This window comes from Anoplophora glabripennis, unplaced genomic scaffold (assembly GCF_000390285.2).
Source record: "Anoplophora glabripennis isolate ALB-LARVAE unplaced genomic scaffold, Agla_2.0 scaffold942, whole genome shotgun sequence".
NCBI classification, from domain to species: Eukaryota; Metazoa; Arthropoda; class Insecta; order Coleoptera; family Cerambycidae; genus Anoplophora; species Anoplophora glabripennis.
In genome coordinates, this window is record NW_019417616.1 from 96,801 (window position 1) to 119,668 (window position 22,868).

General features: G+C 31.9%; 1 protein-coding gene across 1 annotated transcript; it reads left to right on the forward strand.

Annotated features, from left to right (window-relative positions):
• Positions 1-865: 865 nt before the first annotated feature.
• Positions 866-1,911, forward strand: LOC108913819 (endocuticle structural glycoprotein SgAbd-2-like). Its single transcript, XM_018719447.1, has 2 exons — positions 866-969; positions 1,375-1,911. The coding sequence occupies exons 1-2, from the start codon at positions 958-960 to the stop codon at positions 1,783-1,785; spliced, it is 423 nt and encodes a 140-aa protein (XP_018574963.1). The 5' UTR covers positions 866-957; the 3' UTR covers positions 1,786-1,911.
• Positions 1,912-22,868: the final 20,957 nt, after the last annotated feature.

Genomic DNA, 22,868 nt, shown 5'->3' on the forward strand with positions numbered 1-22,868 from the left:
GAACTGTAACTTCAAAAAAATATACCTAGGTATAGATTGACCTACTATTTTTATCTTTTAATCTTGTAATTAAATTTTTAATATAATTTTTGTAAGAGGTAATACAACAACTGAATTACTGTTTTTGTGGAATTTATTCGAAATATGCGATCGTCGTTCTCGTTTTTTTACACTTTCTGAAAATAACGAGATTCAATTTAGGATTATCTTGTGTAAATAATACGTTTTTAACTGAAATTTATTAAGAAAAAATTGAAATGGTCCTTGTTTTCTAATGTAAATTGACCGTTGTTAAAATACACCTGAAAAAGGAGTAAATTTAGAAATCATTAAAAAAAAAGTTAATATTCTCACGAAATATATTCCATGAGAAAAATGCAATTTTAATTTTTAAAATACATCACTTGAATTAACGAATATATATTTTAATAAGGTTTAATACGCTTATATGTTAATTAATAAGGTAAAAGGAAATTTCATAACTAAATAATATGTATCGTTTATAACAGTGTATGAATAGTATAAATCAACATAATTCGCCGTAATTGATATGGAAATTTTTATTGCATAAACAATTTATAAGCAATAACATACTTTTAAATGTTTGTTTTAAATTGTTACAACCCTTCAGATAATAAGAAATATGCTTTTGTTAAATAAATCTTACCATCTAATCCTTGACATCTACAGCAAACCCAACCTTAAACAGTTCAGTAAAAGTAAAGATACTGACATTTATTATTAACGTACTTGTTTAATATAAATATCTTTTTTATAGAGAGTTAATAAAAATCCTTGAAGATGGTCAGATATATTTTTTAATCATCCTCTTCGTACCTCTGTCGATGTTGCAATATTACCACCTCACATAAAGCTTTAATGAACTGAAGACAGTATAAATATCGCCACAGAGAATGTCAAAGTCACATCGTCTCCACTATTCCGTGATTTAACATCATGAAATTTGCAGTAAGTAGTATATAATTATATGTTTGAAACACATGTATATAATTACTGTTAAAATATTTAATTCATTGTTTCATTTATTAATTAATTATAAAAGATCAAATTATTATGAATCATTTTTAAGTTTTTATTTTTTATTAAAATATATTAAGAGTGAATTTCATAATCACACTAATGTTGACTTTAAAATAGAATTTGGTAATTACCGTAGTATCTTATTATTGTGATAATGCTTTAAATCTCCGTTAAAAGTGGATTTTGAAAAGTAAAGCTACAGAAAAGTAAATTTATTATAAATATATTAGACTACGAAGTACATTTTTATTTTATTTTCTCTGTAATATATTTTCTCAATGAGTTTATAAATTTTAAAACCTTAAAATGACTACAAATTATCTAAATGTGCAGGTTGTTCTTTTTGGCGTTTTGGCCGCTGCCTCCGCTGCCCAACTTAGCGGCAACGAACCCATCCCCATCGTCAGGCAAGATGCTGAAGTTAATTTTGACGGGTCCTACAGATCGTCTTACGAAACGGGAAACGGAATTTCTGCCAACGAACAAGGCACGTTAAAAAATGCTGGCAACAAAGATGCTGAAGCTGAAGAGGTTCAAGGAAATTTCCAGTATACCGCACCAGACGGAACCGTTATTCAGCTGTCTTATCTTGCCAACGAAGAGGGTTTCCAACCACAAGGTGCCCATCTACCAGTTGCTCCAGTAGACGATAATACTCCTCCTCCAATCCCAGTTGCCATCCTCCGGTCCCTGGAATACAACGCAGCCCATCCTGAGCAAAACGAACCAGCAAAAAGGTTGTAAATTCTAGTCCCCGGATTGCACTTCTCCACTGCCAAATATATACATTCTTATAAAATGTGCTGTATATATTCAATGACTTGTGCCATGTACAAATGTTTACCTTTAAATAAATTATTTTAACTTTAATGGTGCGAAATTTGAATCCAGTCATGTTGATAATAATTAGTTATATCAGTTACTTACGTGTTTGCTTTTAACTGACAATGAATTAAGAAGAATTTTTCCTATATGGTTCTATCCTTGATTAAAGATTTATATTTGTGTTACTTTCATAAATCCTGTACAGAAATTTGTTGATTTCTAAATTTCTGAAAATCACTCCAACAATTCTAATTTGTTTGAATTCCTTTAATATTTAATTTTATATTCTTTACAAATTTAATTGAATTCTCGAGAAAATTTCATACTAACAGAAAATAGTTTTAATTTAAAATGAATGTATTGTTGAAATATTTTATTCCACGTATACAGAGTGTAACAGCGAAGTTGTGACAAATTTCAGGACCACCAAATCTAAAAAATAAAAGGAAAGCAACGACTTTCCCTGAAAGATATTTATTTATGGCATAGTTTTTATTTGTCTTTATTTTTTTGAGTATTTTGCCACCTGTGTATTAAAAAATTGGTGAAATAAACCCTTACACCAAAAGGATCAGTCAAGGGTTATTTTTATGAAATAGTTTTGCCAAACCAAAAAATCTCACACTGAAATAAAGCACGACAAATACAAAATACAAAAACACATCACATTGTATGTATATTCGTCTTCTGAACTTTTTTGTACATTTCGTTTAACTTACTTTTTTTCTCTGGCTCTACGATCTAAACGAGAGAAGAGGTCTATAGAACGTCAAGTGTGAAATAAAATGATTTAATGTCGTTGTATATCAAGATAAAGAATCCGAAAAATATCATAAAAATGGGTACAAGTTATTTATACGAGAGATGAATTAAATTTAGATGAATACCTGAGCAAAAGAATTGATTTTTATCTACGATTCGTTGCTGATTTGTAAATAACTTTTTTAACAATTGAATAACCCATCGAAGCCCTCTACATCATTAAATTATACAGGGTGATTCACAACTTATCCGAAAAAATTTGGGAATAGATGCAGCAAAAAATTTTTTACCCTTGACATTAATTTGAAAAAGTGCGAAAAAATTACTTTTTACGGTTTTTTATAAAATCTGCCGCAAATTTACAAATATCGATGAAAAGACTAAACTTGACAGAAATTTTTATAGCTTAATGTACCCACTATAACCCTGTAAATTGAAAAATCAATCCATCCAACCGTTTTTCTGTTTGACATACTTAATCAAAGTTTTGGGAAGAATTAAAGGCAACTCGTTTTTATTTCTCCTAAACATTATGTAATGATTATCAAAATTAAAAAAAATTCTCGTTTTTTTCCACAAGTTTACATTAAATATCGTTTAAATTTAAGAAAAATTATTCCAAAATTTTTTGTATTTTTTTTTCTTTTTGCTGGACACAATTTCTTATCATTTCTGACAAAAATTAAAGTTTACAAAACTTTTGATTAAATTTTTTTACCAAAAAAAAAAAAATAGGTACCTAGTTAAAAATAAGAGAAAATCAATGTGAATCGAGGACAAAATTCAGCTTGGGGTAACAAATTTGCATTTAATGTAATGAAATAAAAATTAGTATAATTATGGTGTGCAAATGCCGAATTGTGATAAAAACGACGAAAATGATTTCTCAAATTTCCAGAAACTTCTAAAAAAAAAAAAAATTTATTTTAGGATTTTTTTCTTAAATTTAAACGATGTCTATCTAAAATTGTTTCTTTAATTCTTTCCAAAATTTTGAGGGTTTGAAACAGAAAAACGGTTGGATATATCAACTTGTCAATTTACAGGGCCATTGAGAGCACATACACTGAGCTGTAAAAATTTCTCTCAACACTAGTCTTTTCATCAATATTTGTAAATGAGCAGTAGATTTTCGAAAAAAAACGTAAAAAGTAATTTTATGCAGTTTTTTTAAGGATCAAAAAAAATTTTCGAATTTCGAAATCCATGATAGGTCCTTCTAGAGAATTTATTCAAGTTTTCAGAACTGCTCTGGCAATAATTTGCTGTTATATCGACGATTAAAGATAAAATTGTATTTTTTCATTCAACTAACAATGTCTCGGTAACCAATAGTCGTACTTTTCAAAAAGCAAATTGAAGCTGATTAAAAAAACTAACTGACCTCTACATTGATTGGGAATGTAGACAGTTAAGAAAAAATGAATTTTTTTTGATTCCTCCATAATCACAGCTCAAACATTTTTTGTCAAAACAACTTGAAACTAGAGACTTCAAGTTTCAAAACGGTTTTTTTTTATCTTGCCACGACCAACAGTGATGTACTTATTATTGCAGTCAACAGTGCTAAGGGCTAGTCCAATAAGAACACTCTGTGATGTCAAACTTTCGGAAATGTTTATTTCCTTTCTCAAGACGTCTATAAAATATAATTAATATATGCATTAGAATAATAAGTTATAAAAGCTATTGTAGGTATTACAAAAACGAGAAATATAAAAGCATTGTTAAAATTTTCATACATTCACTAACTTTAAAAAACTATTATAGCTATAGTGACAGTATTAAAACAATTTACACATTTAACGAAATAAAATAAATATCGATGTCTATTGAGACGTTCCTCAAAAACTTATGGACCTATTACCCTTTTTCGTGTACAAACAAATAAGATTCGTAGTCTCAGAAAGTGTGTGGAGATGGTATGGGCAAATATTGAAAATGTATTTAGATAGTTTTAGTTCTTTTAAATAATTTTTTTAACTTTAACTTATCGAAGGTACACCCCCACAAATGGGGCCACAAAAATTAGTATTATTTTTTAATATTTCCAATGCAGGTTAAAGGAAACTTATGAATTTTGGCACGATGAACGTGCATTAAAAGTCGAAATAAATCATCATACAATTTTTCAACAATTTTAGTCAGTGGCGTCTCAATTGGGGGGGGGGGTCGTCGACAAAAATTTGCCCCTATTCTTTTGCTTGTAGAAAATTTCAAATTCACATGCCAACATATGATAGACTTTCACTACCTCTACAAAAAAGGTACTCTTTATTTCTTTCGATAAAATGCTCCATTTCCGAGAAAAACGGAATTAAGCATTTCATACATTACCTTAATAAAATTAAAATAAAATTCTTGAATACCTAATATGGGTACATGTACCATTATGAATTTTGATATCATATCATTATGCATTGTAATGAACAACGTGAAAAGTGCTTAGAAAAGGTTGTTGTGGACGTCCCAAGTAGGAGGGGGCTCGGGTAAAACAAAAACCAAATTTAAAACTAAATGTTTTCGACAACGCCTGAGTAATTTTTCTAATATCATTTGAAATTGACATTTAATGTCTTACGTTTCTTTATAAATTATACAATAGAATTAGATAAGAACATAATACATTTTTTTTAAATGCAAATTATATTAATCATTATTTAGCACCTCATTCGAAATTAAGAGAATTAGCAATATTTTATTATGTAACAATAAAATTATTTACCTACTATTTTTTTCCATAGTACTTCTATCAATGATGTAAGACTTATCTAACTAACATACAATTTTAACTGAGTATGCAAACATGAAATTCAACAATATAAGCGGTATATTAGGCATTCTCCAGAAAAAAAACCTCTACGAAGTTATATGGCCATAATTATATAAACCAAACTATTTTTGAAGGTAAATTGCAAGTTATTTCAAAAAATTTTAAGAAGCTGATTCATTTAGTTTTTTTATTGGTGTATATGTTTTACTTTGTGGTACTAAAATTAAATCTTAAACACTTTTTAAGAACTTTTGCGATTTAATAATCTTTCTTTTCAGTTTTTCCACTAAACCGAAGTCCTAATTTATTTAATTTAGTTCAATCTAGATCTGCTCTTTAGATAAAACATTTTATATAATACTAACGTAAAAGTTTTTACATATAAAATACAGAATGGTCCAACTCTATTTGTGTTTAGACGAAAATTACCATTTCTAGTTATATTATTTAATACCTACTTGCACAATGCAGCTTCGATTCTTCAAACAGAAGTCACATTTACCTTTAGAATTTTTAATGGCAAAGGGTGTATCTTTTGTTTCTAATCAATGAATCGCTTATGTACAGTGTGTCCCATTTTTCGGGTTAATACCTCTGGAAATGTGAGAAGGCTGTGGACTTTCCGCAAGCCAATTTTTTTACAAATAGTACCCTGAAGGGAGGTTATATTCTATTAATAATTTTATTGATGTGACCAAAGCCTGGCGTACTACGATTTTTTATAAAGGCTGTTTTTCCAGAAAGTGGTACTAGACATATTTTATCAAAAAGATAATATTCCCATGTTATTCAACACCCATCAAAATACCCATATGTATACCAAATTTGAGGTGAGGTGTTTACCTGAAAAAACGGGACACACTGTATAAAACAATAGTATTAGTTTAAAATATTGCTGACTAAGGGTAAGTCCATACCATATATTATATTGTGATATTTCTACAGAAATTACACTTTATTGGTGAACAAAATAAGATTTTTCTAAATTTCCAGATTACTAGATTTTGCTGAATTAAATTACCGACATTTTGTTTCACAACAAGAATGTCTGAATATTTTGTCTCTTACAAGAGTCGTCTTACCTATCTGAAGACACGCTCCGTATTGTTTTGCTCTAAATATTTAATAATAATTTTTTAGAACTTATTTACTTTTTTGCTATTTTTTTGACACACGATTATACTTACCTTCTTATGTGGATATGACTATTGGTAATTATTAAAATTTTTTGTCAAATTCGACAGAAAGTTGCAAATACAAATGGCAAATGTATGTATTACTTAAAGAACTGAATACTAAATGGTATTCCAAAAAATTTCATGTTTAATATGAGAAAATGATTTTATTAATTAAAATTTTTTACATGTACACATAGGTACACATAGCCCTTAAATATGAAAAAGGATTTTTTTGATAACTCTTCGAATTTAATTTAGAAATAGTATTCATTTAAGCAGAATAAACTTTGGAAGAATCCCCACAGGAAAAAGTCACATGGCGTAAGGATCTCATGATCTTGGTGGCCAAGTCACTTCACTGTTACGTGAAATGAGTTGTTAAATTTCTTCCGTAACAAGTGGATAGTTTCACGTACCGTATGACAGGTGGCACCATACTGTTGGAACCATATGTCATGCAAATCCATGCCATCCAATTGAGGCTACAGAAACTTCAATAGGATTTCTCGATATTGTTCTCCATTGACAGTCACTGCGTTTCCAGCCTCATTTTAAAAAAATAACGGACCTATTACCCCACCAGCGTAAAATCCACACCACACTGTCAGTTTTTGGGTATACAGTGGTCGTTCTTGAATGATTAGTGGATTGCTTTTGCCCCAAATTTGACAGTTTTACTTGTTCACATACCCACTAAGATGGAAATGCGCCTCGTCGCTAAACAAGATTTTCTTAGCAAAATCAAGGTCCACTTGTTAATTCTCCAACATCCAATCAAAGAATGTCCGACGCATTAAATGGTCATCTGGTTTCAATTCCTGGGTTAGCTAAATCTTGAATGGATGCAGATCTTTTGTCAAAATCCGCTGCATTGTGCTTTCTGAAACGTTTAATTGCAGTGGCCGACGGCGCACTGAGATTACAGGGAATTTCCGCCACATTATCACTCATCATAATTTCGGCTGAACGGCCAGTACGAGGCTGGCCTGTTTTTTATTGTCTGCAACCGAACCTGTTCAAAATTGACAACTAATTGTTGCACAGTTGTTCCATTCAGAGTGTTCCTTCTACCGAAAATTCTACGCGATTTACGCACAGTCTCAGGTACACACTCTCCGTACTTGTAATAAATTTTCACCTTCACTCGCACATTCATTGTTTAGTGCTCCATTTTGTCTAACCGTAACGTGTTTACTATAACATGTGGCGCACAATTCAAATCCAGGTTATGGGACACCCTTAGTTTTTGGTTTATGATTGATGAACTTTGAATTATTAAATTGTATATTTAGATTAAATAGCAAATTTTTTCCATACAAAATATATGTGGTTAAACTGTAAATTGTTAAGGTAAAGTTATCAATCACCAATTAATAGATTTGTATTTACACTAGACACTATGGGCTCATAGTCCATCATTTCTGTAACAATCTATTATGGCTATTCTCGGTCTATTAGTATCTAATTAACTTAGATAAACTTATAAATAAGACAAGGTTGAATTACAAGGACCGGAAGGATGGTTTTATTATTACAGATATCTATATTAGTGTCTTAATAAATAAATTACATAGTATACATACATAATATATTAACAATTTTTTTTTTAATGATTTTCGGTAAGATCGTGATGTGAACAAAGTATTTAAGTTGACCGTACATCTAAAACGTAAAACGCGTGTAATTTCCATATTTACATATAGCATGAATCGTGTTTAAAAAGCCAGTTTGAGTATGTAAAATCTAAGCGCGAACGTAATCTTAAATATTGTATGAAAAGCAGCTCTGGAAATGTGATAAATATTAGAAAAACTTCAAAAACTTATATGCCATATATGCCTTAATTTCATCACATCAAGGGTGGAAATATGGGTCGTCTAACGTTTCCTTCAGCATCGTTTATTTATTATTATTATATATATTCTCAAGTCAATATAAAGAAAGAAAGCCTATTTAGTAAATTAAACAAAGGAACAACACAACTAATTACTTAAATTAAACCGTCAAATATAAAAGAATAGTTATAATCATTATTTTTATGATCGTGCAACTTAACAGTAATGAACTTATATATGTATAAGTATTTTAAAATTTCTTGCAGAAATAAATTTTTTCAATTTGTTTCGAAACAGTGAGTTTCGAAACCTATTTTGTTTGATTAAATACCGACATAATTGATTTTGCATAATACACAATAATTTTTTAAAGAGAAAACATATTTAAATGGTAATTACTCCTAAGAATTACAATTTTTAACTAGAATTGCATCATACTTAATCAATCTCTGAGACTCTGTACACTTCATTCATTCTCCTGAGGTATATGAGCAATTGCTCGGAACATTTTACTCGATTAAAGTGCAGTTCTTAGAATCAAATAAAAATATATTTCCGCGAATATTACGAACAGTTTAACGATTTATCTATGGAGTTAAGTTTCTATGACTTGTTTCATCCTGATGACACAAATATCTGCGTAGGGGCGAGTGCAGCCTTGCGACTTGGCATTCGTCCACTGGTGTGAGAAGTCAAGCAGTAACTGTACTCCATATGAGTAATTAAATATTTATTTATTTAGTCATATGTTGTACACTAGAAGGGTGACCATCGAGGAAAGGCTCGTGATGCTGCTTTATCAAATAAAACCAGGGCCTGATTAACCTATCGCGAGGCCCAGGACTGAAAGCTCTACGGAGGCCCTTTTTCTAAAATTTCAAAACCTAAACAGTTTTTGGTTTGATTCTAAAAAAAACTCAGCACTTGGAAAATTTATAATGTTTGCAACTCAATGCATTAAATAAAATTTTGCCAAATGCTTATACAGGGTGTTAAAAAATAGTGTAAAATATTTCAGGGGGTAATAGTGTGAACCAAAATAAGCAGAAAAGTCTTAATAAACATGGGTCCGCAAAGTAACGGTTGCGGAGATATGGACCACTATTCGTTTTTCAAACATTTTATCTTATTATGAATAAACCCGCAAAGCAAGCTTTTAACAAACAAAAAACAAAGTTGCAGAAGATGTTCAAAGTGCCCTCCGTCCATTTCCAAGCAGGCACGACATCTTCGTCTCAATGATATTCGAACTCTTTCGAAAACACCCTCCTTGGTTTGGATTTCTTTACACTTTTGATTAATCCGTAGCTGCAGCTCTTCCAGGCTATTTACAGGAGTACCATACACTAATGTCTCCAAATATCCCCAAACAAAGAAATCTAGAGGGTTCAGATCAGGCGATCTTGGAGGCCATAAAACAGGTCCGGCCCTTCCTACCCATCTATGTGGAAAAGTTTGGTGTAAATGCTCTCTAACGGCCATGGAAAAATGAGCTGGAGCACCATCATGCTGGAACCACATTTGTTGCCTCTGATTCAAAGGAATGTCTTCCAAAAACTCATACAGTGTGTTCTGCAGAAAGTTGAGGTAAGCAGCGCCTGTTAATCGGTTTGGTAAAACAACAGGACCTAGAAACCTGTCACCTACAATACCCATCCAAATGTTTAATGAAAAACGTGCCTGATGTCCAGATTCTATTAGAGCATGAGGATTTTCGTCGGCCCAAATATGCGTATTGTGAAAATTAAACACTCCATTTCTTGTGAACCCGGCCTCATCAGTAAAAAGAATGTTTGCAAGAAAACGAGGGTCTTCAGCATCATGACGTAGAAACCAGCGGCAAAAAACCAAACGTGCTTGATGATCATTTATTGGATTTAAGGCCTGTACTCGTTGCACATGGTATGGATAAAGCAGTTGCTCGTGAAGGATTCTCCAAACAAGAGGACCACTAATTCCTACCTCGGCTGATATTCTCCGCACACTCGTACCTGGATTCTGCTCTACCAGTGCTAGAATTTCTTCTTCTGCTCTAGGAGTGGATACCGACCTTGGTCTTCCGGATAAATGGCACTGTTTGCTCAAGGAACCGGTATCACGCAATCTTTGGTGAATTCTTCCAAACATGCGTTGTGAAGGAATCTGGCGATTTGGATAAGCGTCAACATAAAGACGTCGCGCTTCGGTGGCGTTCCCATTAGCACGACCATACATGAAATGCATGTCTGTTAATTCTGCGTTAAAATAATCAGCCATAGCGAAAGAAAACTTGTGCACTGAGAACAACTGTCAAATACGTACTGTTTATTTCACTAAACATCAACCAACTATTATAAGAAAATACACAACGTTTTTGCAAAATAAAAAAAGGGGCTAAAAAAACATAAAACATTCCATATCTCAGCAACCGTTACTTTGCGGACCCATGTTTATTAAGACTTTTCTGCTTATTTTGGTTCATACTATTACCTCCTTAAATATTTTACACGTTTTTTTAACACCCTGTATAATTTCTTATAACTACAATGTTTAAGTATTGACAACATGAAAAAGTTAATTTTTATTAATATTATACGATATAGTTTTATAACTTGCTGTCAAATAGATTTATTAATTTTGGATAATATAATTTAATATAATGACATTTAATAAGTTATCAACAATACATTCTGGATTATCACACTATTAAAATATTGTACTACAGATACAGTTCTCAATTTTTGGACAATACGTAAGATGAAACAGTGGTAGAATTTGGCAGTTGTGATCCAAATACAGCTCGCTCTGTACTTGTACCGAAAATAACATCAAATTAAATTATTTACTTTAAACGATATGTCAGAAGTTAATATCGGTCCAGGCAGTAATTAGATAATCGCAAATTAACCGAACTTGACTAGGTTATGCACGCTAAGTAATCTGTAGAATTCCAGTACATAGTACAACTTTTAATGGTAATTTATTCACTAAAAATATTATACTCGTAATTATTAACAAACCTTAATTATTTACTAACAAATATACTTATAAATTTTATTCATAAATAAAATGCCCATTTAATTATATTTAGTTATTTTATATTAATAATAAGATATTAAAATGAAATATAGTTTAAATACATTTTAATAATGTTTTTATTTAATTCAAGTTTACATGTGTGACAGATTTGTTCCTATTATTTTTACTGTTAGGGTAAATCTAGGAGAGATGACGCACAATTTTTAAAATAATTATAAAACATATGTGAAATTGAAAATAAAGAGCAAAACTTCAGACTGCGTTAAAAGAGCTTAATAAGTCTAATATATGACTTCAAATATGACAAAATGTCGGAAATTTTGGTAAAAACTAAATTTTTTTTTTCTTATGACTGCGTCATCTCACCTTAAGTATCGAGGAGAGATAACGCAATATGTTAAACGATCACACATTTTAATATTTTTCATAAATTCGTATTAAAACTTCATATAATTTACTTTTGGTTTATTTTGAAATTTGTTAATAATAATAAATATAAATACTCATTATTGTATTTAGACAAAGAAGCATATACTCTGAACGAAGACGTAATTGTTTTCTTATTGTTCTATATTTATCTTTAAAAAAAAAATCTAACCATGCATACATAGCCTTGCGAGATTTTCTGTTTAAATTGTATGGTAATTCTAGTTTTTCTGCTAACTCAACGATAAAGCGCATAAAGGATCTCGTAGGTACAAATCCATGAGTTTTCAACTTTTGCTTTACTAATTTATCCTATTGTGGGCTCCTAGTGTACTTGAAGGTTCAAACGGTTTAGTTTGAGGTCTTCACATTTTCTGCGGCGTGGCAAAGTGCACTCGGGTCTACCGAATTCGCGACCTGCCTCAGGAATACCCATCTCCTCTCTATCGATAGCACTGATTACTTTCCTCCTCTTCTAACGTTTCCATTTCTTTTATATTTCGTCGGTATGCTATAAACGATAAATTAATAACATTTCTGACAAAATAAAATTTTAAACGATGTGTCTATTATTGCGCCAACTCTCCTAACGCTTACGTGCGTCAACTCACCTTACAGTATAAGGTGAGTTGACGCAGCAACTTTTAAGTAAATTCATAAGAGGAAATGTGTGAAATTGAGGTTAGAACTACTTAACTACTCATTATCTACAACAGAATCCTTGAAAACTTAATAAAAATATAACTTAACGTACCTGTATATTTTCCGACTCTCAATGATGTAAATATATTTAATGTAACCTCAAAAAATTTAACAAAATACCGTCACTAACACTACTTAAATATAACTGTATTTATTGTGCCAGAACGAGCAGTGCGTCATCTCACCTGATGCGTCATCTCTCCTAGATTTACCCTAATAGCAAACATGCAGCTTAACATTCGTCATGATCCTCATCGTCTACCTCTTCTGGTCGCCCAATTTGTATTTCCAATTCATTATCATCATCTTCGTTGGCGGTTGTATTCGGCTCTAAAGTTTCAAGGATTTCAGGTACATATTCACTTTCTTCGTCAATGATGATGATGAAGCTTTGAGGCATGTTTGTCCGTTACACCAGCCTCAAACTGAGAAGTATTACAACCCTACTTTTCTACATCCACAACACAACCACAGCCTTTCTTGCAATTGCAAAATACCGTATTGAACAGTTTTTCTGGTGCTGGTGGTAATAATATTGTTGTCGGTTCAGGGAGTTTCATTATGCAATACCCATCCCCATTCCTGAGGTTCTAAATCATTCCCTAACCAAGTTTGGATTTGGTAGTAGACAAGGTCGAGCTGCTTCACTTGTAGGTGGAAGAAATGATAACTGCACCAGTTTGTAAATGTACAAGAGAGTTACAGAAGGATATTCACAAAGTAAAATGTACTCCCTGTATGATTTAACATAATAGGAACATAATCACTGCATACTTCATGAAGAGAAACTAAGCAACAGCAAATTTTGCCCAAATCGGTTAACTAGGTTCTGAGTTAAGGAGAAAATAAGAAATAAAATAAGATACTTCAACACCTTGTAACTTTTTTGCGACATTTATCGTTTAAAGAAGTTTATTTAAATCGACACCATTTGGGTTCTAGACTATACCCTAGCATTAATATGCATCGTATATATCGACTAAGCTCTTCCCGCTCTTGGCGCTTTATCTCAAAAACGTATTTGTATATAATATTGCTCAACACCACATTTGTAGAAAATTTCATGTTCTACAACTTTTCTAGTAACTCCAAATGTCATTCAGAGCAAAGGAAACTAGATATTCACAATGAACCGAGTTTTCTGACCTTTTCTTTTCTGACTCACGTACACGAGATTCTATGAGACTTTTGACCTGACTTATGAAATTAAAAATAAAGGTTTATACAAGTTTATAGCTTATCTTCCATTCCCAGGACTGCTCTTTTTTTTTCACCTTATATGACTGTACTACTAACATATTTTTCATTTGATAGGATTAAGGCAAGATGCTTGAAACTTTTGATTAAAAAAAAATTAAGAATTGTAACTTAAATTATTTTAAAAGAAATAGAAATTTCTTTTTATATCATACCTTCGACATGTCATTTTACATTATTTTAGTATAAACAAGTTACAGTCAATTTTTTCCTGGTCGCCATTACTTTTTTCTACAAATCGCCTATTTCTATCAAGTTCGTATTCTTCGTCAAATTTCTTAAGCTATAAAAACAACAAAGATCACCTGCTCAGACAAGTATGAATTATGTAATATTAATTAAAAAATTACGTCATAATTTCATTATATGCTGTTTCACATTGGAAACATTTCGCTTGATGATACTAAACCTAAATAACAAATTACTTCCTTCTCGACAATTAGGTATACCTAAGCAAAAAAAAATAGTAAAATGTTAATTCACTTTACTATCCGTATATGAGATAATGAGATATGCTTTTATCTGTAGAAATATCGATGTGCATTGCAAATTATATCAAGATTTGACCTTACATTAATCAAATACGTGTTCCGAAATTAAATGTGTAATTGACGTCGTAAGCTTCTGATGTAAAATTTTGGAAACAATTTAGGTAAAATAAAACCTTGTAATAATAATAATTGCTCACAGTACCTAAGAGACACTTCTAGAAGAGGAAACTGCCGCCGCCATTTAAAAAAACATGTTATAGCGTCACAGCGCTTAAAAAAATAACTTATCGGTTCGTTTTGATCGTGGATAAAGAGTACTTTATAATCACAATGGACCAGAACATTGTATTTTTATAATTAAAACAATATTTTCCTTCTCTGTTCATAATTAACATTGTTTTGAGGCACCTCCTATACTTGATGGGTCTCCTGGTCTTTTGCCTTTTGAGAAGCAGAAGCTCCAGGAGGTTCGCTAACCCCGTGGCTCTTTTTTGTTACTATGGCCATAAAAGGAGATCCTGGTTACACCGGCGTAACCGATGAAGTTAATCCTCTACAGACGCTTCACCAATGCCTAAAATGAGATGGGACACTTCTGATGTGCCGCTATGACTACGAATCTTACGGAACATCACCATCTACAGCATTTGGGAATGCCTCTCTCTACAGGACTTGAAGAGTAGTTCCTGGACTAAAGACATGTCTCTTACCTTGGAAGTGAGCCAATCCTTAGATGCCTTGTTGAAACAATTCTCCACGCGCCCTGAATATTAATTTAGTCGAAAGCCCCGTAGCAGGGAAACTTCCCCTGCTATCCCTGCTATAGCTATCTTCAAAGCCTAATTCACCGCTAAGCGGAAGGAAGAGTTTTTCCTATATTGGAGAAAGAGGCCCGCCGTCCATTCCCAGCAGACTCATGTATGAAGAGAGATTAATACGTTCCCTGCCTTCGAGTCCGAGTCTTCTAGTTCTGTCATGTTACCGGTTAATTGCTGTGAGAAGGGTTAAGTTGCTGATTTGACAAGATGTCTCCTTGGCAGGAGCTCTACTGTATTTTAGATGGGTTACTATCAAATTCCATAATGTTCCCACGAATCCCGGAGATTTGACGATCCGAATCTGCAGAGTTCTGAATAAAGAGGTAACACAAATACAACAGTCCCAATACGTTCCAACCGAGACCACGGGGACTCATAGACTTGCATTGAGAATTTTTATTGAATTTCCAGTCTGGATTCATTGGATTTAGTTTCATCAGGGCCACCATAAATGACATGGCCTTATAACCCTGTCTTTGAGAAAATGTGGGCTCGGTGAAATTGGCTGAAATTATGGTAAGTTGTTGGTTTTATGTTACTGACCAGTACTTGGGTCCGAAAATCAATTATTTTCTACTTATAGCGTTCTGAGTCAGTTCTGCTGATTATGGCTGCAAAGTAGTATGAGTAGAATATTGCAATAAAAACAGTAACTTTTGTGAAATGTTTATAGAAAAAATTAATTGGATGACTTCGAAAAGTTGCTAAATGGCATTTTTGATAGGTCAAATATTGAGTGTAGAACAAAGACGAAGTTTTGACAAAAACGTCAAAACAGGTCAATTTTATCTTTTCCAAAGATCTTTGTCAATAAATTTTAAATTTTGTATTTATATGTTTTAACTTTATGATAATTTTTTTGATACTAACCCTAATTTTTCTTCAGAATTCGATAGAGTTTGCTTTTTGGAGTACTTTAAGTGGGATATGTTCTTCACCGTTAAAAAATTAAGTGATTTTCCCCAGAAAACTTAATTTCAATTGCTGAAGTAGCATTGTAAATAACATTTAGAAATGTGAATGCATAAAGTGCCGCAAACAGTAACAAATTAATTTTGTATATTTTTAATCACTCCTAATGAAATCTGCCTTATCTGAGTTTTGATCGTATTTTTTAAATCTTTTACGTTATCCAAAAGGTATTTGTTATTAGCTCCGCCTTTCACAAGAAAAAATTGAGACGTGCTAAGTCTGGTGATTGTACTATTCTATTGCTTTGCATCTTCTAATTCTCTGGTCATGAAATGCATTAGATATAAACACCAATAAAATGGAGTGTAAAATAAGTGTCAGTTATTCATTTAGAATATCTAGAATGTTCAAAACGGTATGATACCATAAGAGTACCTCCAAGCAGCAATTAGTGCTCAATTTGATCATTTATTGTAACTATTGTCATCCATTACTGTTTCTAAATGTTTTGTTTTTATTTTATAACATAACCTCCAATTAAAATTATATTCTTCTAACACTGGGATTCCTACTTTATCACAAAAAAGGTGTTTGAGGAAAATCGTTTAGCAATTTCTAAATAGATAGATGACAGACCCTACATATGGAGTATTATTGAACTTGGAAAAACGATTTGTATCGAATTCTGGGGGAAAAATAGTGTTTACCATTAAAAAATTACAAAAAATGAATCACGACGACATAGCTCAGAAGAAATTAAAAGTAATATTATTTAAAAAAAGGTATTCGATATACAGGCTGTTACAAATTCGCTTCTCACCACAGGGATTTCAGAAAATGCATTGAAGTTCAAGGTGCACATATTGAACATCTTACTTAACAGTTCTCTTTTTTTCTTTTAATTCTATAGAAACTAAGATTTTTACAAAAATGTTAGTATTACATTTTTGGTACAATAAGGGTACAAGATGTCGACTGATGTACGGTATACCTTTTTTTAACAAAGTTGGAGAGGAATCGAACTATGAAAGAAAAATGTCAAATTTGGCAGCACTGTCAAAGATGTATAAATTTAAATGGATAATTTTGTCTGCTCCTGTATAATCCAGGCATATTGAATATCAGTTTAAACTTGGAAATGAACATTATCATGAGTTACTTTAATGTATAAATTTAAATGGATAATTTTGTCTGCTCCTGTATAATCCAGGCATATTGAATATCAGTTTAAACTTGGAAATGAACATTATCATGAGTTACTTTAATTGCCCAAATTTCATTACTGTCATGGTATCGACTTACATAGAAGTTATAATTGGAATTTATTTTTTAAACTTCTTTCTTTGAAAGCGAATAACCACAACTACGTCCGACAGGAAAATTTTTTTTATGAAGTACTACAACTATTTTAAGCTTCCCTGTACACCCCTTCATTTTTGACAACACCTTTCCGGACACCTTGAATTAGAACAATTTTAACTTTTCTTTAGTAAATATTCGTTTTTATTAAATTACAAAAAACATTTTCTTTCAGTCGTCAAAAAGTTGTTTTTATTGACCAAAGTGACTAAATGACTTCAATATTAACAAGAAAATTCAAACTGTTCAATGAAAAGGGATACCTTTTTATATGGTAACGTTTTGGGACACATGTAAATGATTTAAAATGTGCTTTTTGAAGTCACATTGACAACCCACAATTTTAAACATACATAGTAACATAATCTTAATTTTGAAAAGATGTGAATAAAATTAAAATTCTTAAAATATTTAATAGGGGAGATTTATAATACTAAACTGAAAGAATAATTAATTTGATACTCATCTCGTCATATAACCTATTGACAATATTGGTGTAAGTAAAGCCCTATATCAATTTCAAAACCACGAATATATTTAAAAAATAACGTTTCAATCACCATTGCTGTAGAATTTAAGTTGAAGATATCTTTAGTTGGTAAATACAGTTGCTATTATTAACTGCTCGTAAGACGGCCTTATGATAAATTATTATTAAATAACCTATTACTCAATGTTTAACATCAAGAAAAGATTTATATTTCATCATTTTTATTTAAAACAAAAATTGAAAAATGTCAATATTAATTTCATTTATTGCCAAAAGCCAGGTGAATTGAGATTTTTTTAACTTAATTAAATAAGATATTTAATATAATTCCAGTTTTTTTATAACGAAAACTTGTATAGTAAATATTAGTATTTGTATTGAAGTTGGGTTTAGAACTAGAAAGTTCTGGAATTCTGGAATTTTACGGAGGGTAGTTTAAAAAAGCTACAGCACTTAGGCCCCATTGGGTCCCTTGTGCTTCCTCCCATTAGGAGATCAATCCACCTGAGTCGCTAACCAACCATTATAGAGAAAAGGGTACTGACGTTGCTCAGGGGGTTCGCTCTAATATAGGCCACAGAAGGCCAACATTCTCCCAACAGGGCTTCTCTTGTGGGCGAGAAGGCAGTACATAGCACATGTAATACACTGTCTCGTCTTCCTGTTCACAACCCCTACAAAGAGACTTCCTGATATTGTGAAGGTGCTTCCTTAGCCAGCAGTGTCCGATTTGAATACCTGTCACTAGGAGAAGATTTGATCCAGACATGGCCAGATATTTTTTGGTTGTATCCTTGCTAGGGTATTCTAACTTCTTAGCAAATTGACAGGTATTTGCATCATCTCACCGTTTCATAAATTCTTTGTGGGTGTTTTCCTTAATAATTTCAGCAAGTGCTGACAGCGGAAGCACACAGGAGGGACCGGGTCCAAAAATATTGGGGCCCTATGCACTCCATCTAGAATAAATTCCACATCATTCACCTTCCTTCCGTTTTAATCCGTCTGTGATGACTTAGATTACTTCGCGGGCGGTCTCCTCCTGTCTCCTAATGAGTACGGGCCTGTCCAACGTAAATCGAGGAGAAATACTGTCAGTGTCAGCCTGCAGCGGGGGCATCTTCCTGACGACCCGATCCCATAGGCGACTCCTAACTTCTGCACATCCTACATCCCGTTTGAAACCAACGTTCTTGAGGCGAAGCATGGTTGTCAAGGCCACTTCTCTTAGATAGATATCCAGAGGTGGCAGACACAGCATTACCTCCATTGCTATGGTGGGTGTCGTTCGCATAGCTCCAATTATGCTCAGACAGGCAATCCTTTGTAACTGGCTGTCGTCTGCTGGCCTTTCTAACTGTAATGTTGCTGTTTTTATTAATGTAAGTCACGGCCAATTAGGACGAGTTTTTTTTTTACTTCAAAACAGCTAATTGGTATTAGCGATTACCTATTATCATTTAGCATCCCTTAAAATGTCTTATTACCAAGTTTCATCAAATTCGATACATCTTCAGACGAGCACTAATTGGCCATGTATTGCATCAATAGAAAACAGCAGTATCACAGTCAGATAGTTTTTTTACCCTACATTTCATAAAAAATTTTAAATCGGCCAAAAAATAAAGAAGGTACAGGCTTGTATTACATTGCGCGACATCATGGAGTGCTCGCCTGAAGACACTTTAAAGGATGCTGAATGAGAATACGTAATATGTTTTTTGGAAAAAAAATCGCTAATACCACTCAGCTATTTTGATGTCAAGAAAACGCGTCCTAGTTGGCCGTAAATTGCATTAATAAAAACAGCAGCATCACAGTTAGATAGAGTTTTTTTACCCAAATAAAAATTTTTGAAATCGGCCGAAAAATAAAGAAGTTACAGGCTTGTATCATATTTAAGCGCGACAGCCTGTACCTTACACTTATTTTAATATTCTGAAAATAACGCGGAAAAATTTCAAGAGACGTCCCTGCCGCGATAAATTGTTGCAGTATCTCCGATAACCGCACTTTATTGGCTTATTCTTTAACAAATAACAAATATTGTAGGGAATGTATGTTATTAATTAATACTTTATGAAGCTACTCTTTTCCAATAATTGTGGTTTTTTCTTTTTCCCTAAAGAGGGCTTAATAGTCGAAACTAGTTAGAAAGAAAATTAAAAATATACCGAATTAAAAAGGACTCTTAATTTTTTCCAAATTACTCCCAAAAGAAAGGTCCGTAATTTTTTAAGGAAACATTTTGGTACTGGTATTCAGTTAATTACTTTGTTTTGACCATAAGTTTTGGTTAAACTCTGTACACCTAATTATGACTCACGCTATATTCAATATTAGAAAATATTTATACTTAATTACTTCGTCGGTAAATATATGACTGTAATTATTAGAAAAAAAATTAATACTATTATATTACATATATATATATACTTTATACTTTGAAACGTGAACCACTATGTCAATATAAATAACTGGTAGGTACTTCTTTAAATAGAATCTGTATAAATATTCGAAAGACAAAATCCTCACAATAAAATCATTATATCTCTATTTTTTATAGAGAATAAATTTGGATACACTATCGTTGTATTAATGAATGAGTAAAAATTACCTACTATTAAAGTTACATCTGCCATTATTTCACTTTCCTACTACAGGAATATGTGTAATTAAAAATTTAAAAGTCTGCCTCCTAAATTATTCACTTTAAAGAAATGAAACACTCATACGTTAGACGTTAGACTAATAATACATAGGGTATCACAAAAATGGGTGGATGGACGCACGGAGGGAAGGACGAAGGGATGGATGGATGGACGGATAGAGGAACGGAGGAAGGGACGCACGGGACGGACGGACAGACATATAGATAATCTAAATCAGACGGTACAACGTATAGGTAAATGAAAAATACGAATACATTGTAAAAAAATGTGAATTTGTTATAAATAACTAATGAATAAATTGTGACAATCAACCGACAAAAAATGAGAAGTGCTTATCAAATATACCAACTTCGTTATTTTAAACGAGACACCCTATATATTACTACATTTTCGGATTCTACGTGAAATTCGAGGGCCACTTTATTAAAATATTCCTAGGAGCTATACAATTTGATATATTAATATTTAATGAAAAAATTTGACAGTTGCAAGGGTCCGCGGAGATGCTAGTAACTATTTTCAGGATCGTGATATCACGTGGAATATTTTTGGTTCCTGTAAAGGACATAGGTAACACTAAATTGTGGTATACCAACAAATTAAAACATTTAATACTAGGTGTTTAATTTTTGCTGTTACATTTTGATAACATCAAACAGCTATAACTTAGATGGGACACCCTGTATTTTTCTACTCTATCGTATGCAGATTGAAATTTCCTTTCAAGCCATATAAGCATTGTTAGTGTTACCGTTACTACTTTTAGAGATATTTGCAATTTTCAATTTTTTAGACACTTTTTATTGACCTGTTGCCAATTGGCCATGACCAGAAACACTCCAAAAGCAATTGAAATTAATTGACATTTGTCAAGTTGTCAAGTCAAATTATTTTTGCCTCTGAATAGATTTTGCTGAAAATTTAAATAAAAATGCCTGGGGATCGTTTATATTATACTAATTAGGATTATTTTGTTTATTATTTATGGAAAAAATTAACAAATTCTCCATATGTTCTTGAAATTACTTTGTCATATTTTCCATAAATAATTAAAAAAAAATTAAAATAATCCTCATCAGTATAATTAGAAGATCGCCAGGCATTTTTATTTAAATTTTCAGCAAAAACCGTTCAGACGCAACAATAATTCGACAACTAACTAACTGGACAAATGTTAAGTTATTTCAATTGTTTTTGGAGTGTTTCTGGTCATGGACAATTTGACAACAGGTCAAATTGGCCATGATACGAGAAAAACTGTCCAAAAAATAGAAAATTGCTAATATCTCTAAAAGTAGTAACGGCAATCCTGACAATGCTTATATGGTTTGAAAGGAAATTTAAATCTGCATACGACAGAGTAATAAAATACAGGGTGTTCCATTTAAGTTAACAAATAGCTATTTGAAGTTATCAAAATGTAACAGCAAAAATGAAACACCTAGAATTAAATTTTTTAATTTGTTGGTATACCATAATTTAGTGTTACTTATGTCCTTTGCAGGTACCAAAAATCCACTTGATATCACGATCCTGAAAAGAGTTGCTAGCATCTCCGCGGACCCTCGTGTCTGTCAAATTTTTTTCTTTAAATATTATCTAAAATTCTATAACTCCTAGGTATAGAGAATATTTAATAAAGTGACCCTCAAATTTAATATATACCGGTATAACCGGATGTTCTGGAGAATTCTAAATATTGTAGTTGTGTTCTCCCCAGGGACACTGCCGTGCTAGCAAATTTTCAAATTTATCGGAACAGTACTTTCCTAGGTATCGATCGACGCAGTTCGTTTGACATTGCGATACACTATTACCTGTTTTATTGTTTGAAAAATATGAATGAAACATAACTGCATTTCTTGCAAATGTTATGTAACAATTTTATAACTCATGCAATGAAACAAATCTATATGAAATTCACAGGAAATCATTTTAAGTGAGAAAGTTTAATAAAGGTTAAAGTTCTAGACCATAACATTCCGGTTTTACATAGGTCACTACAGAAACCTGCCCGAGCATCTAACCTTTTACTATAAATGACAGACTGACTGGTTTACAATTTTTGTTAAATGTCTGATGATGCGATGATATGTTTATAGCGTAATTAATTATGGTGGCATTGCCACAGTAGGAAAACTATTTAATTACATTAATGATATTTGACAATGGCATTATCAGTGCTTAAAACTGTAAAAAGAGGTCATAAATAAATTTAAAGAAAAACATAAATCTAAAAGATTAAATTTGTACAAAAAATTATTCTGCATTATAAATTGATGAAATTACATGGAGATTTCATTAAAAAA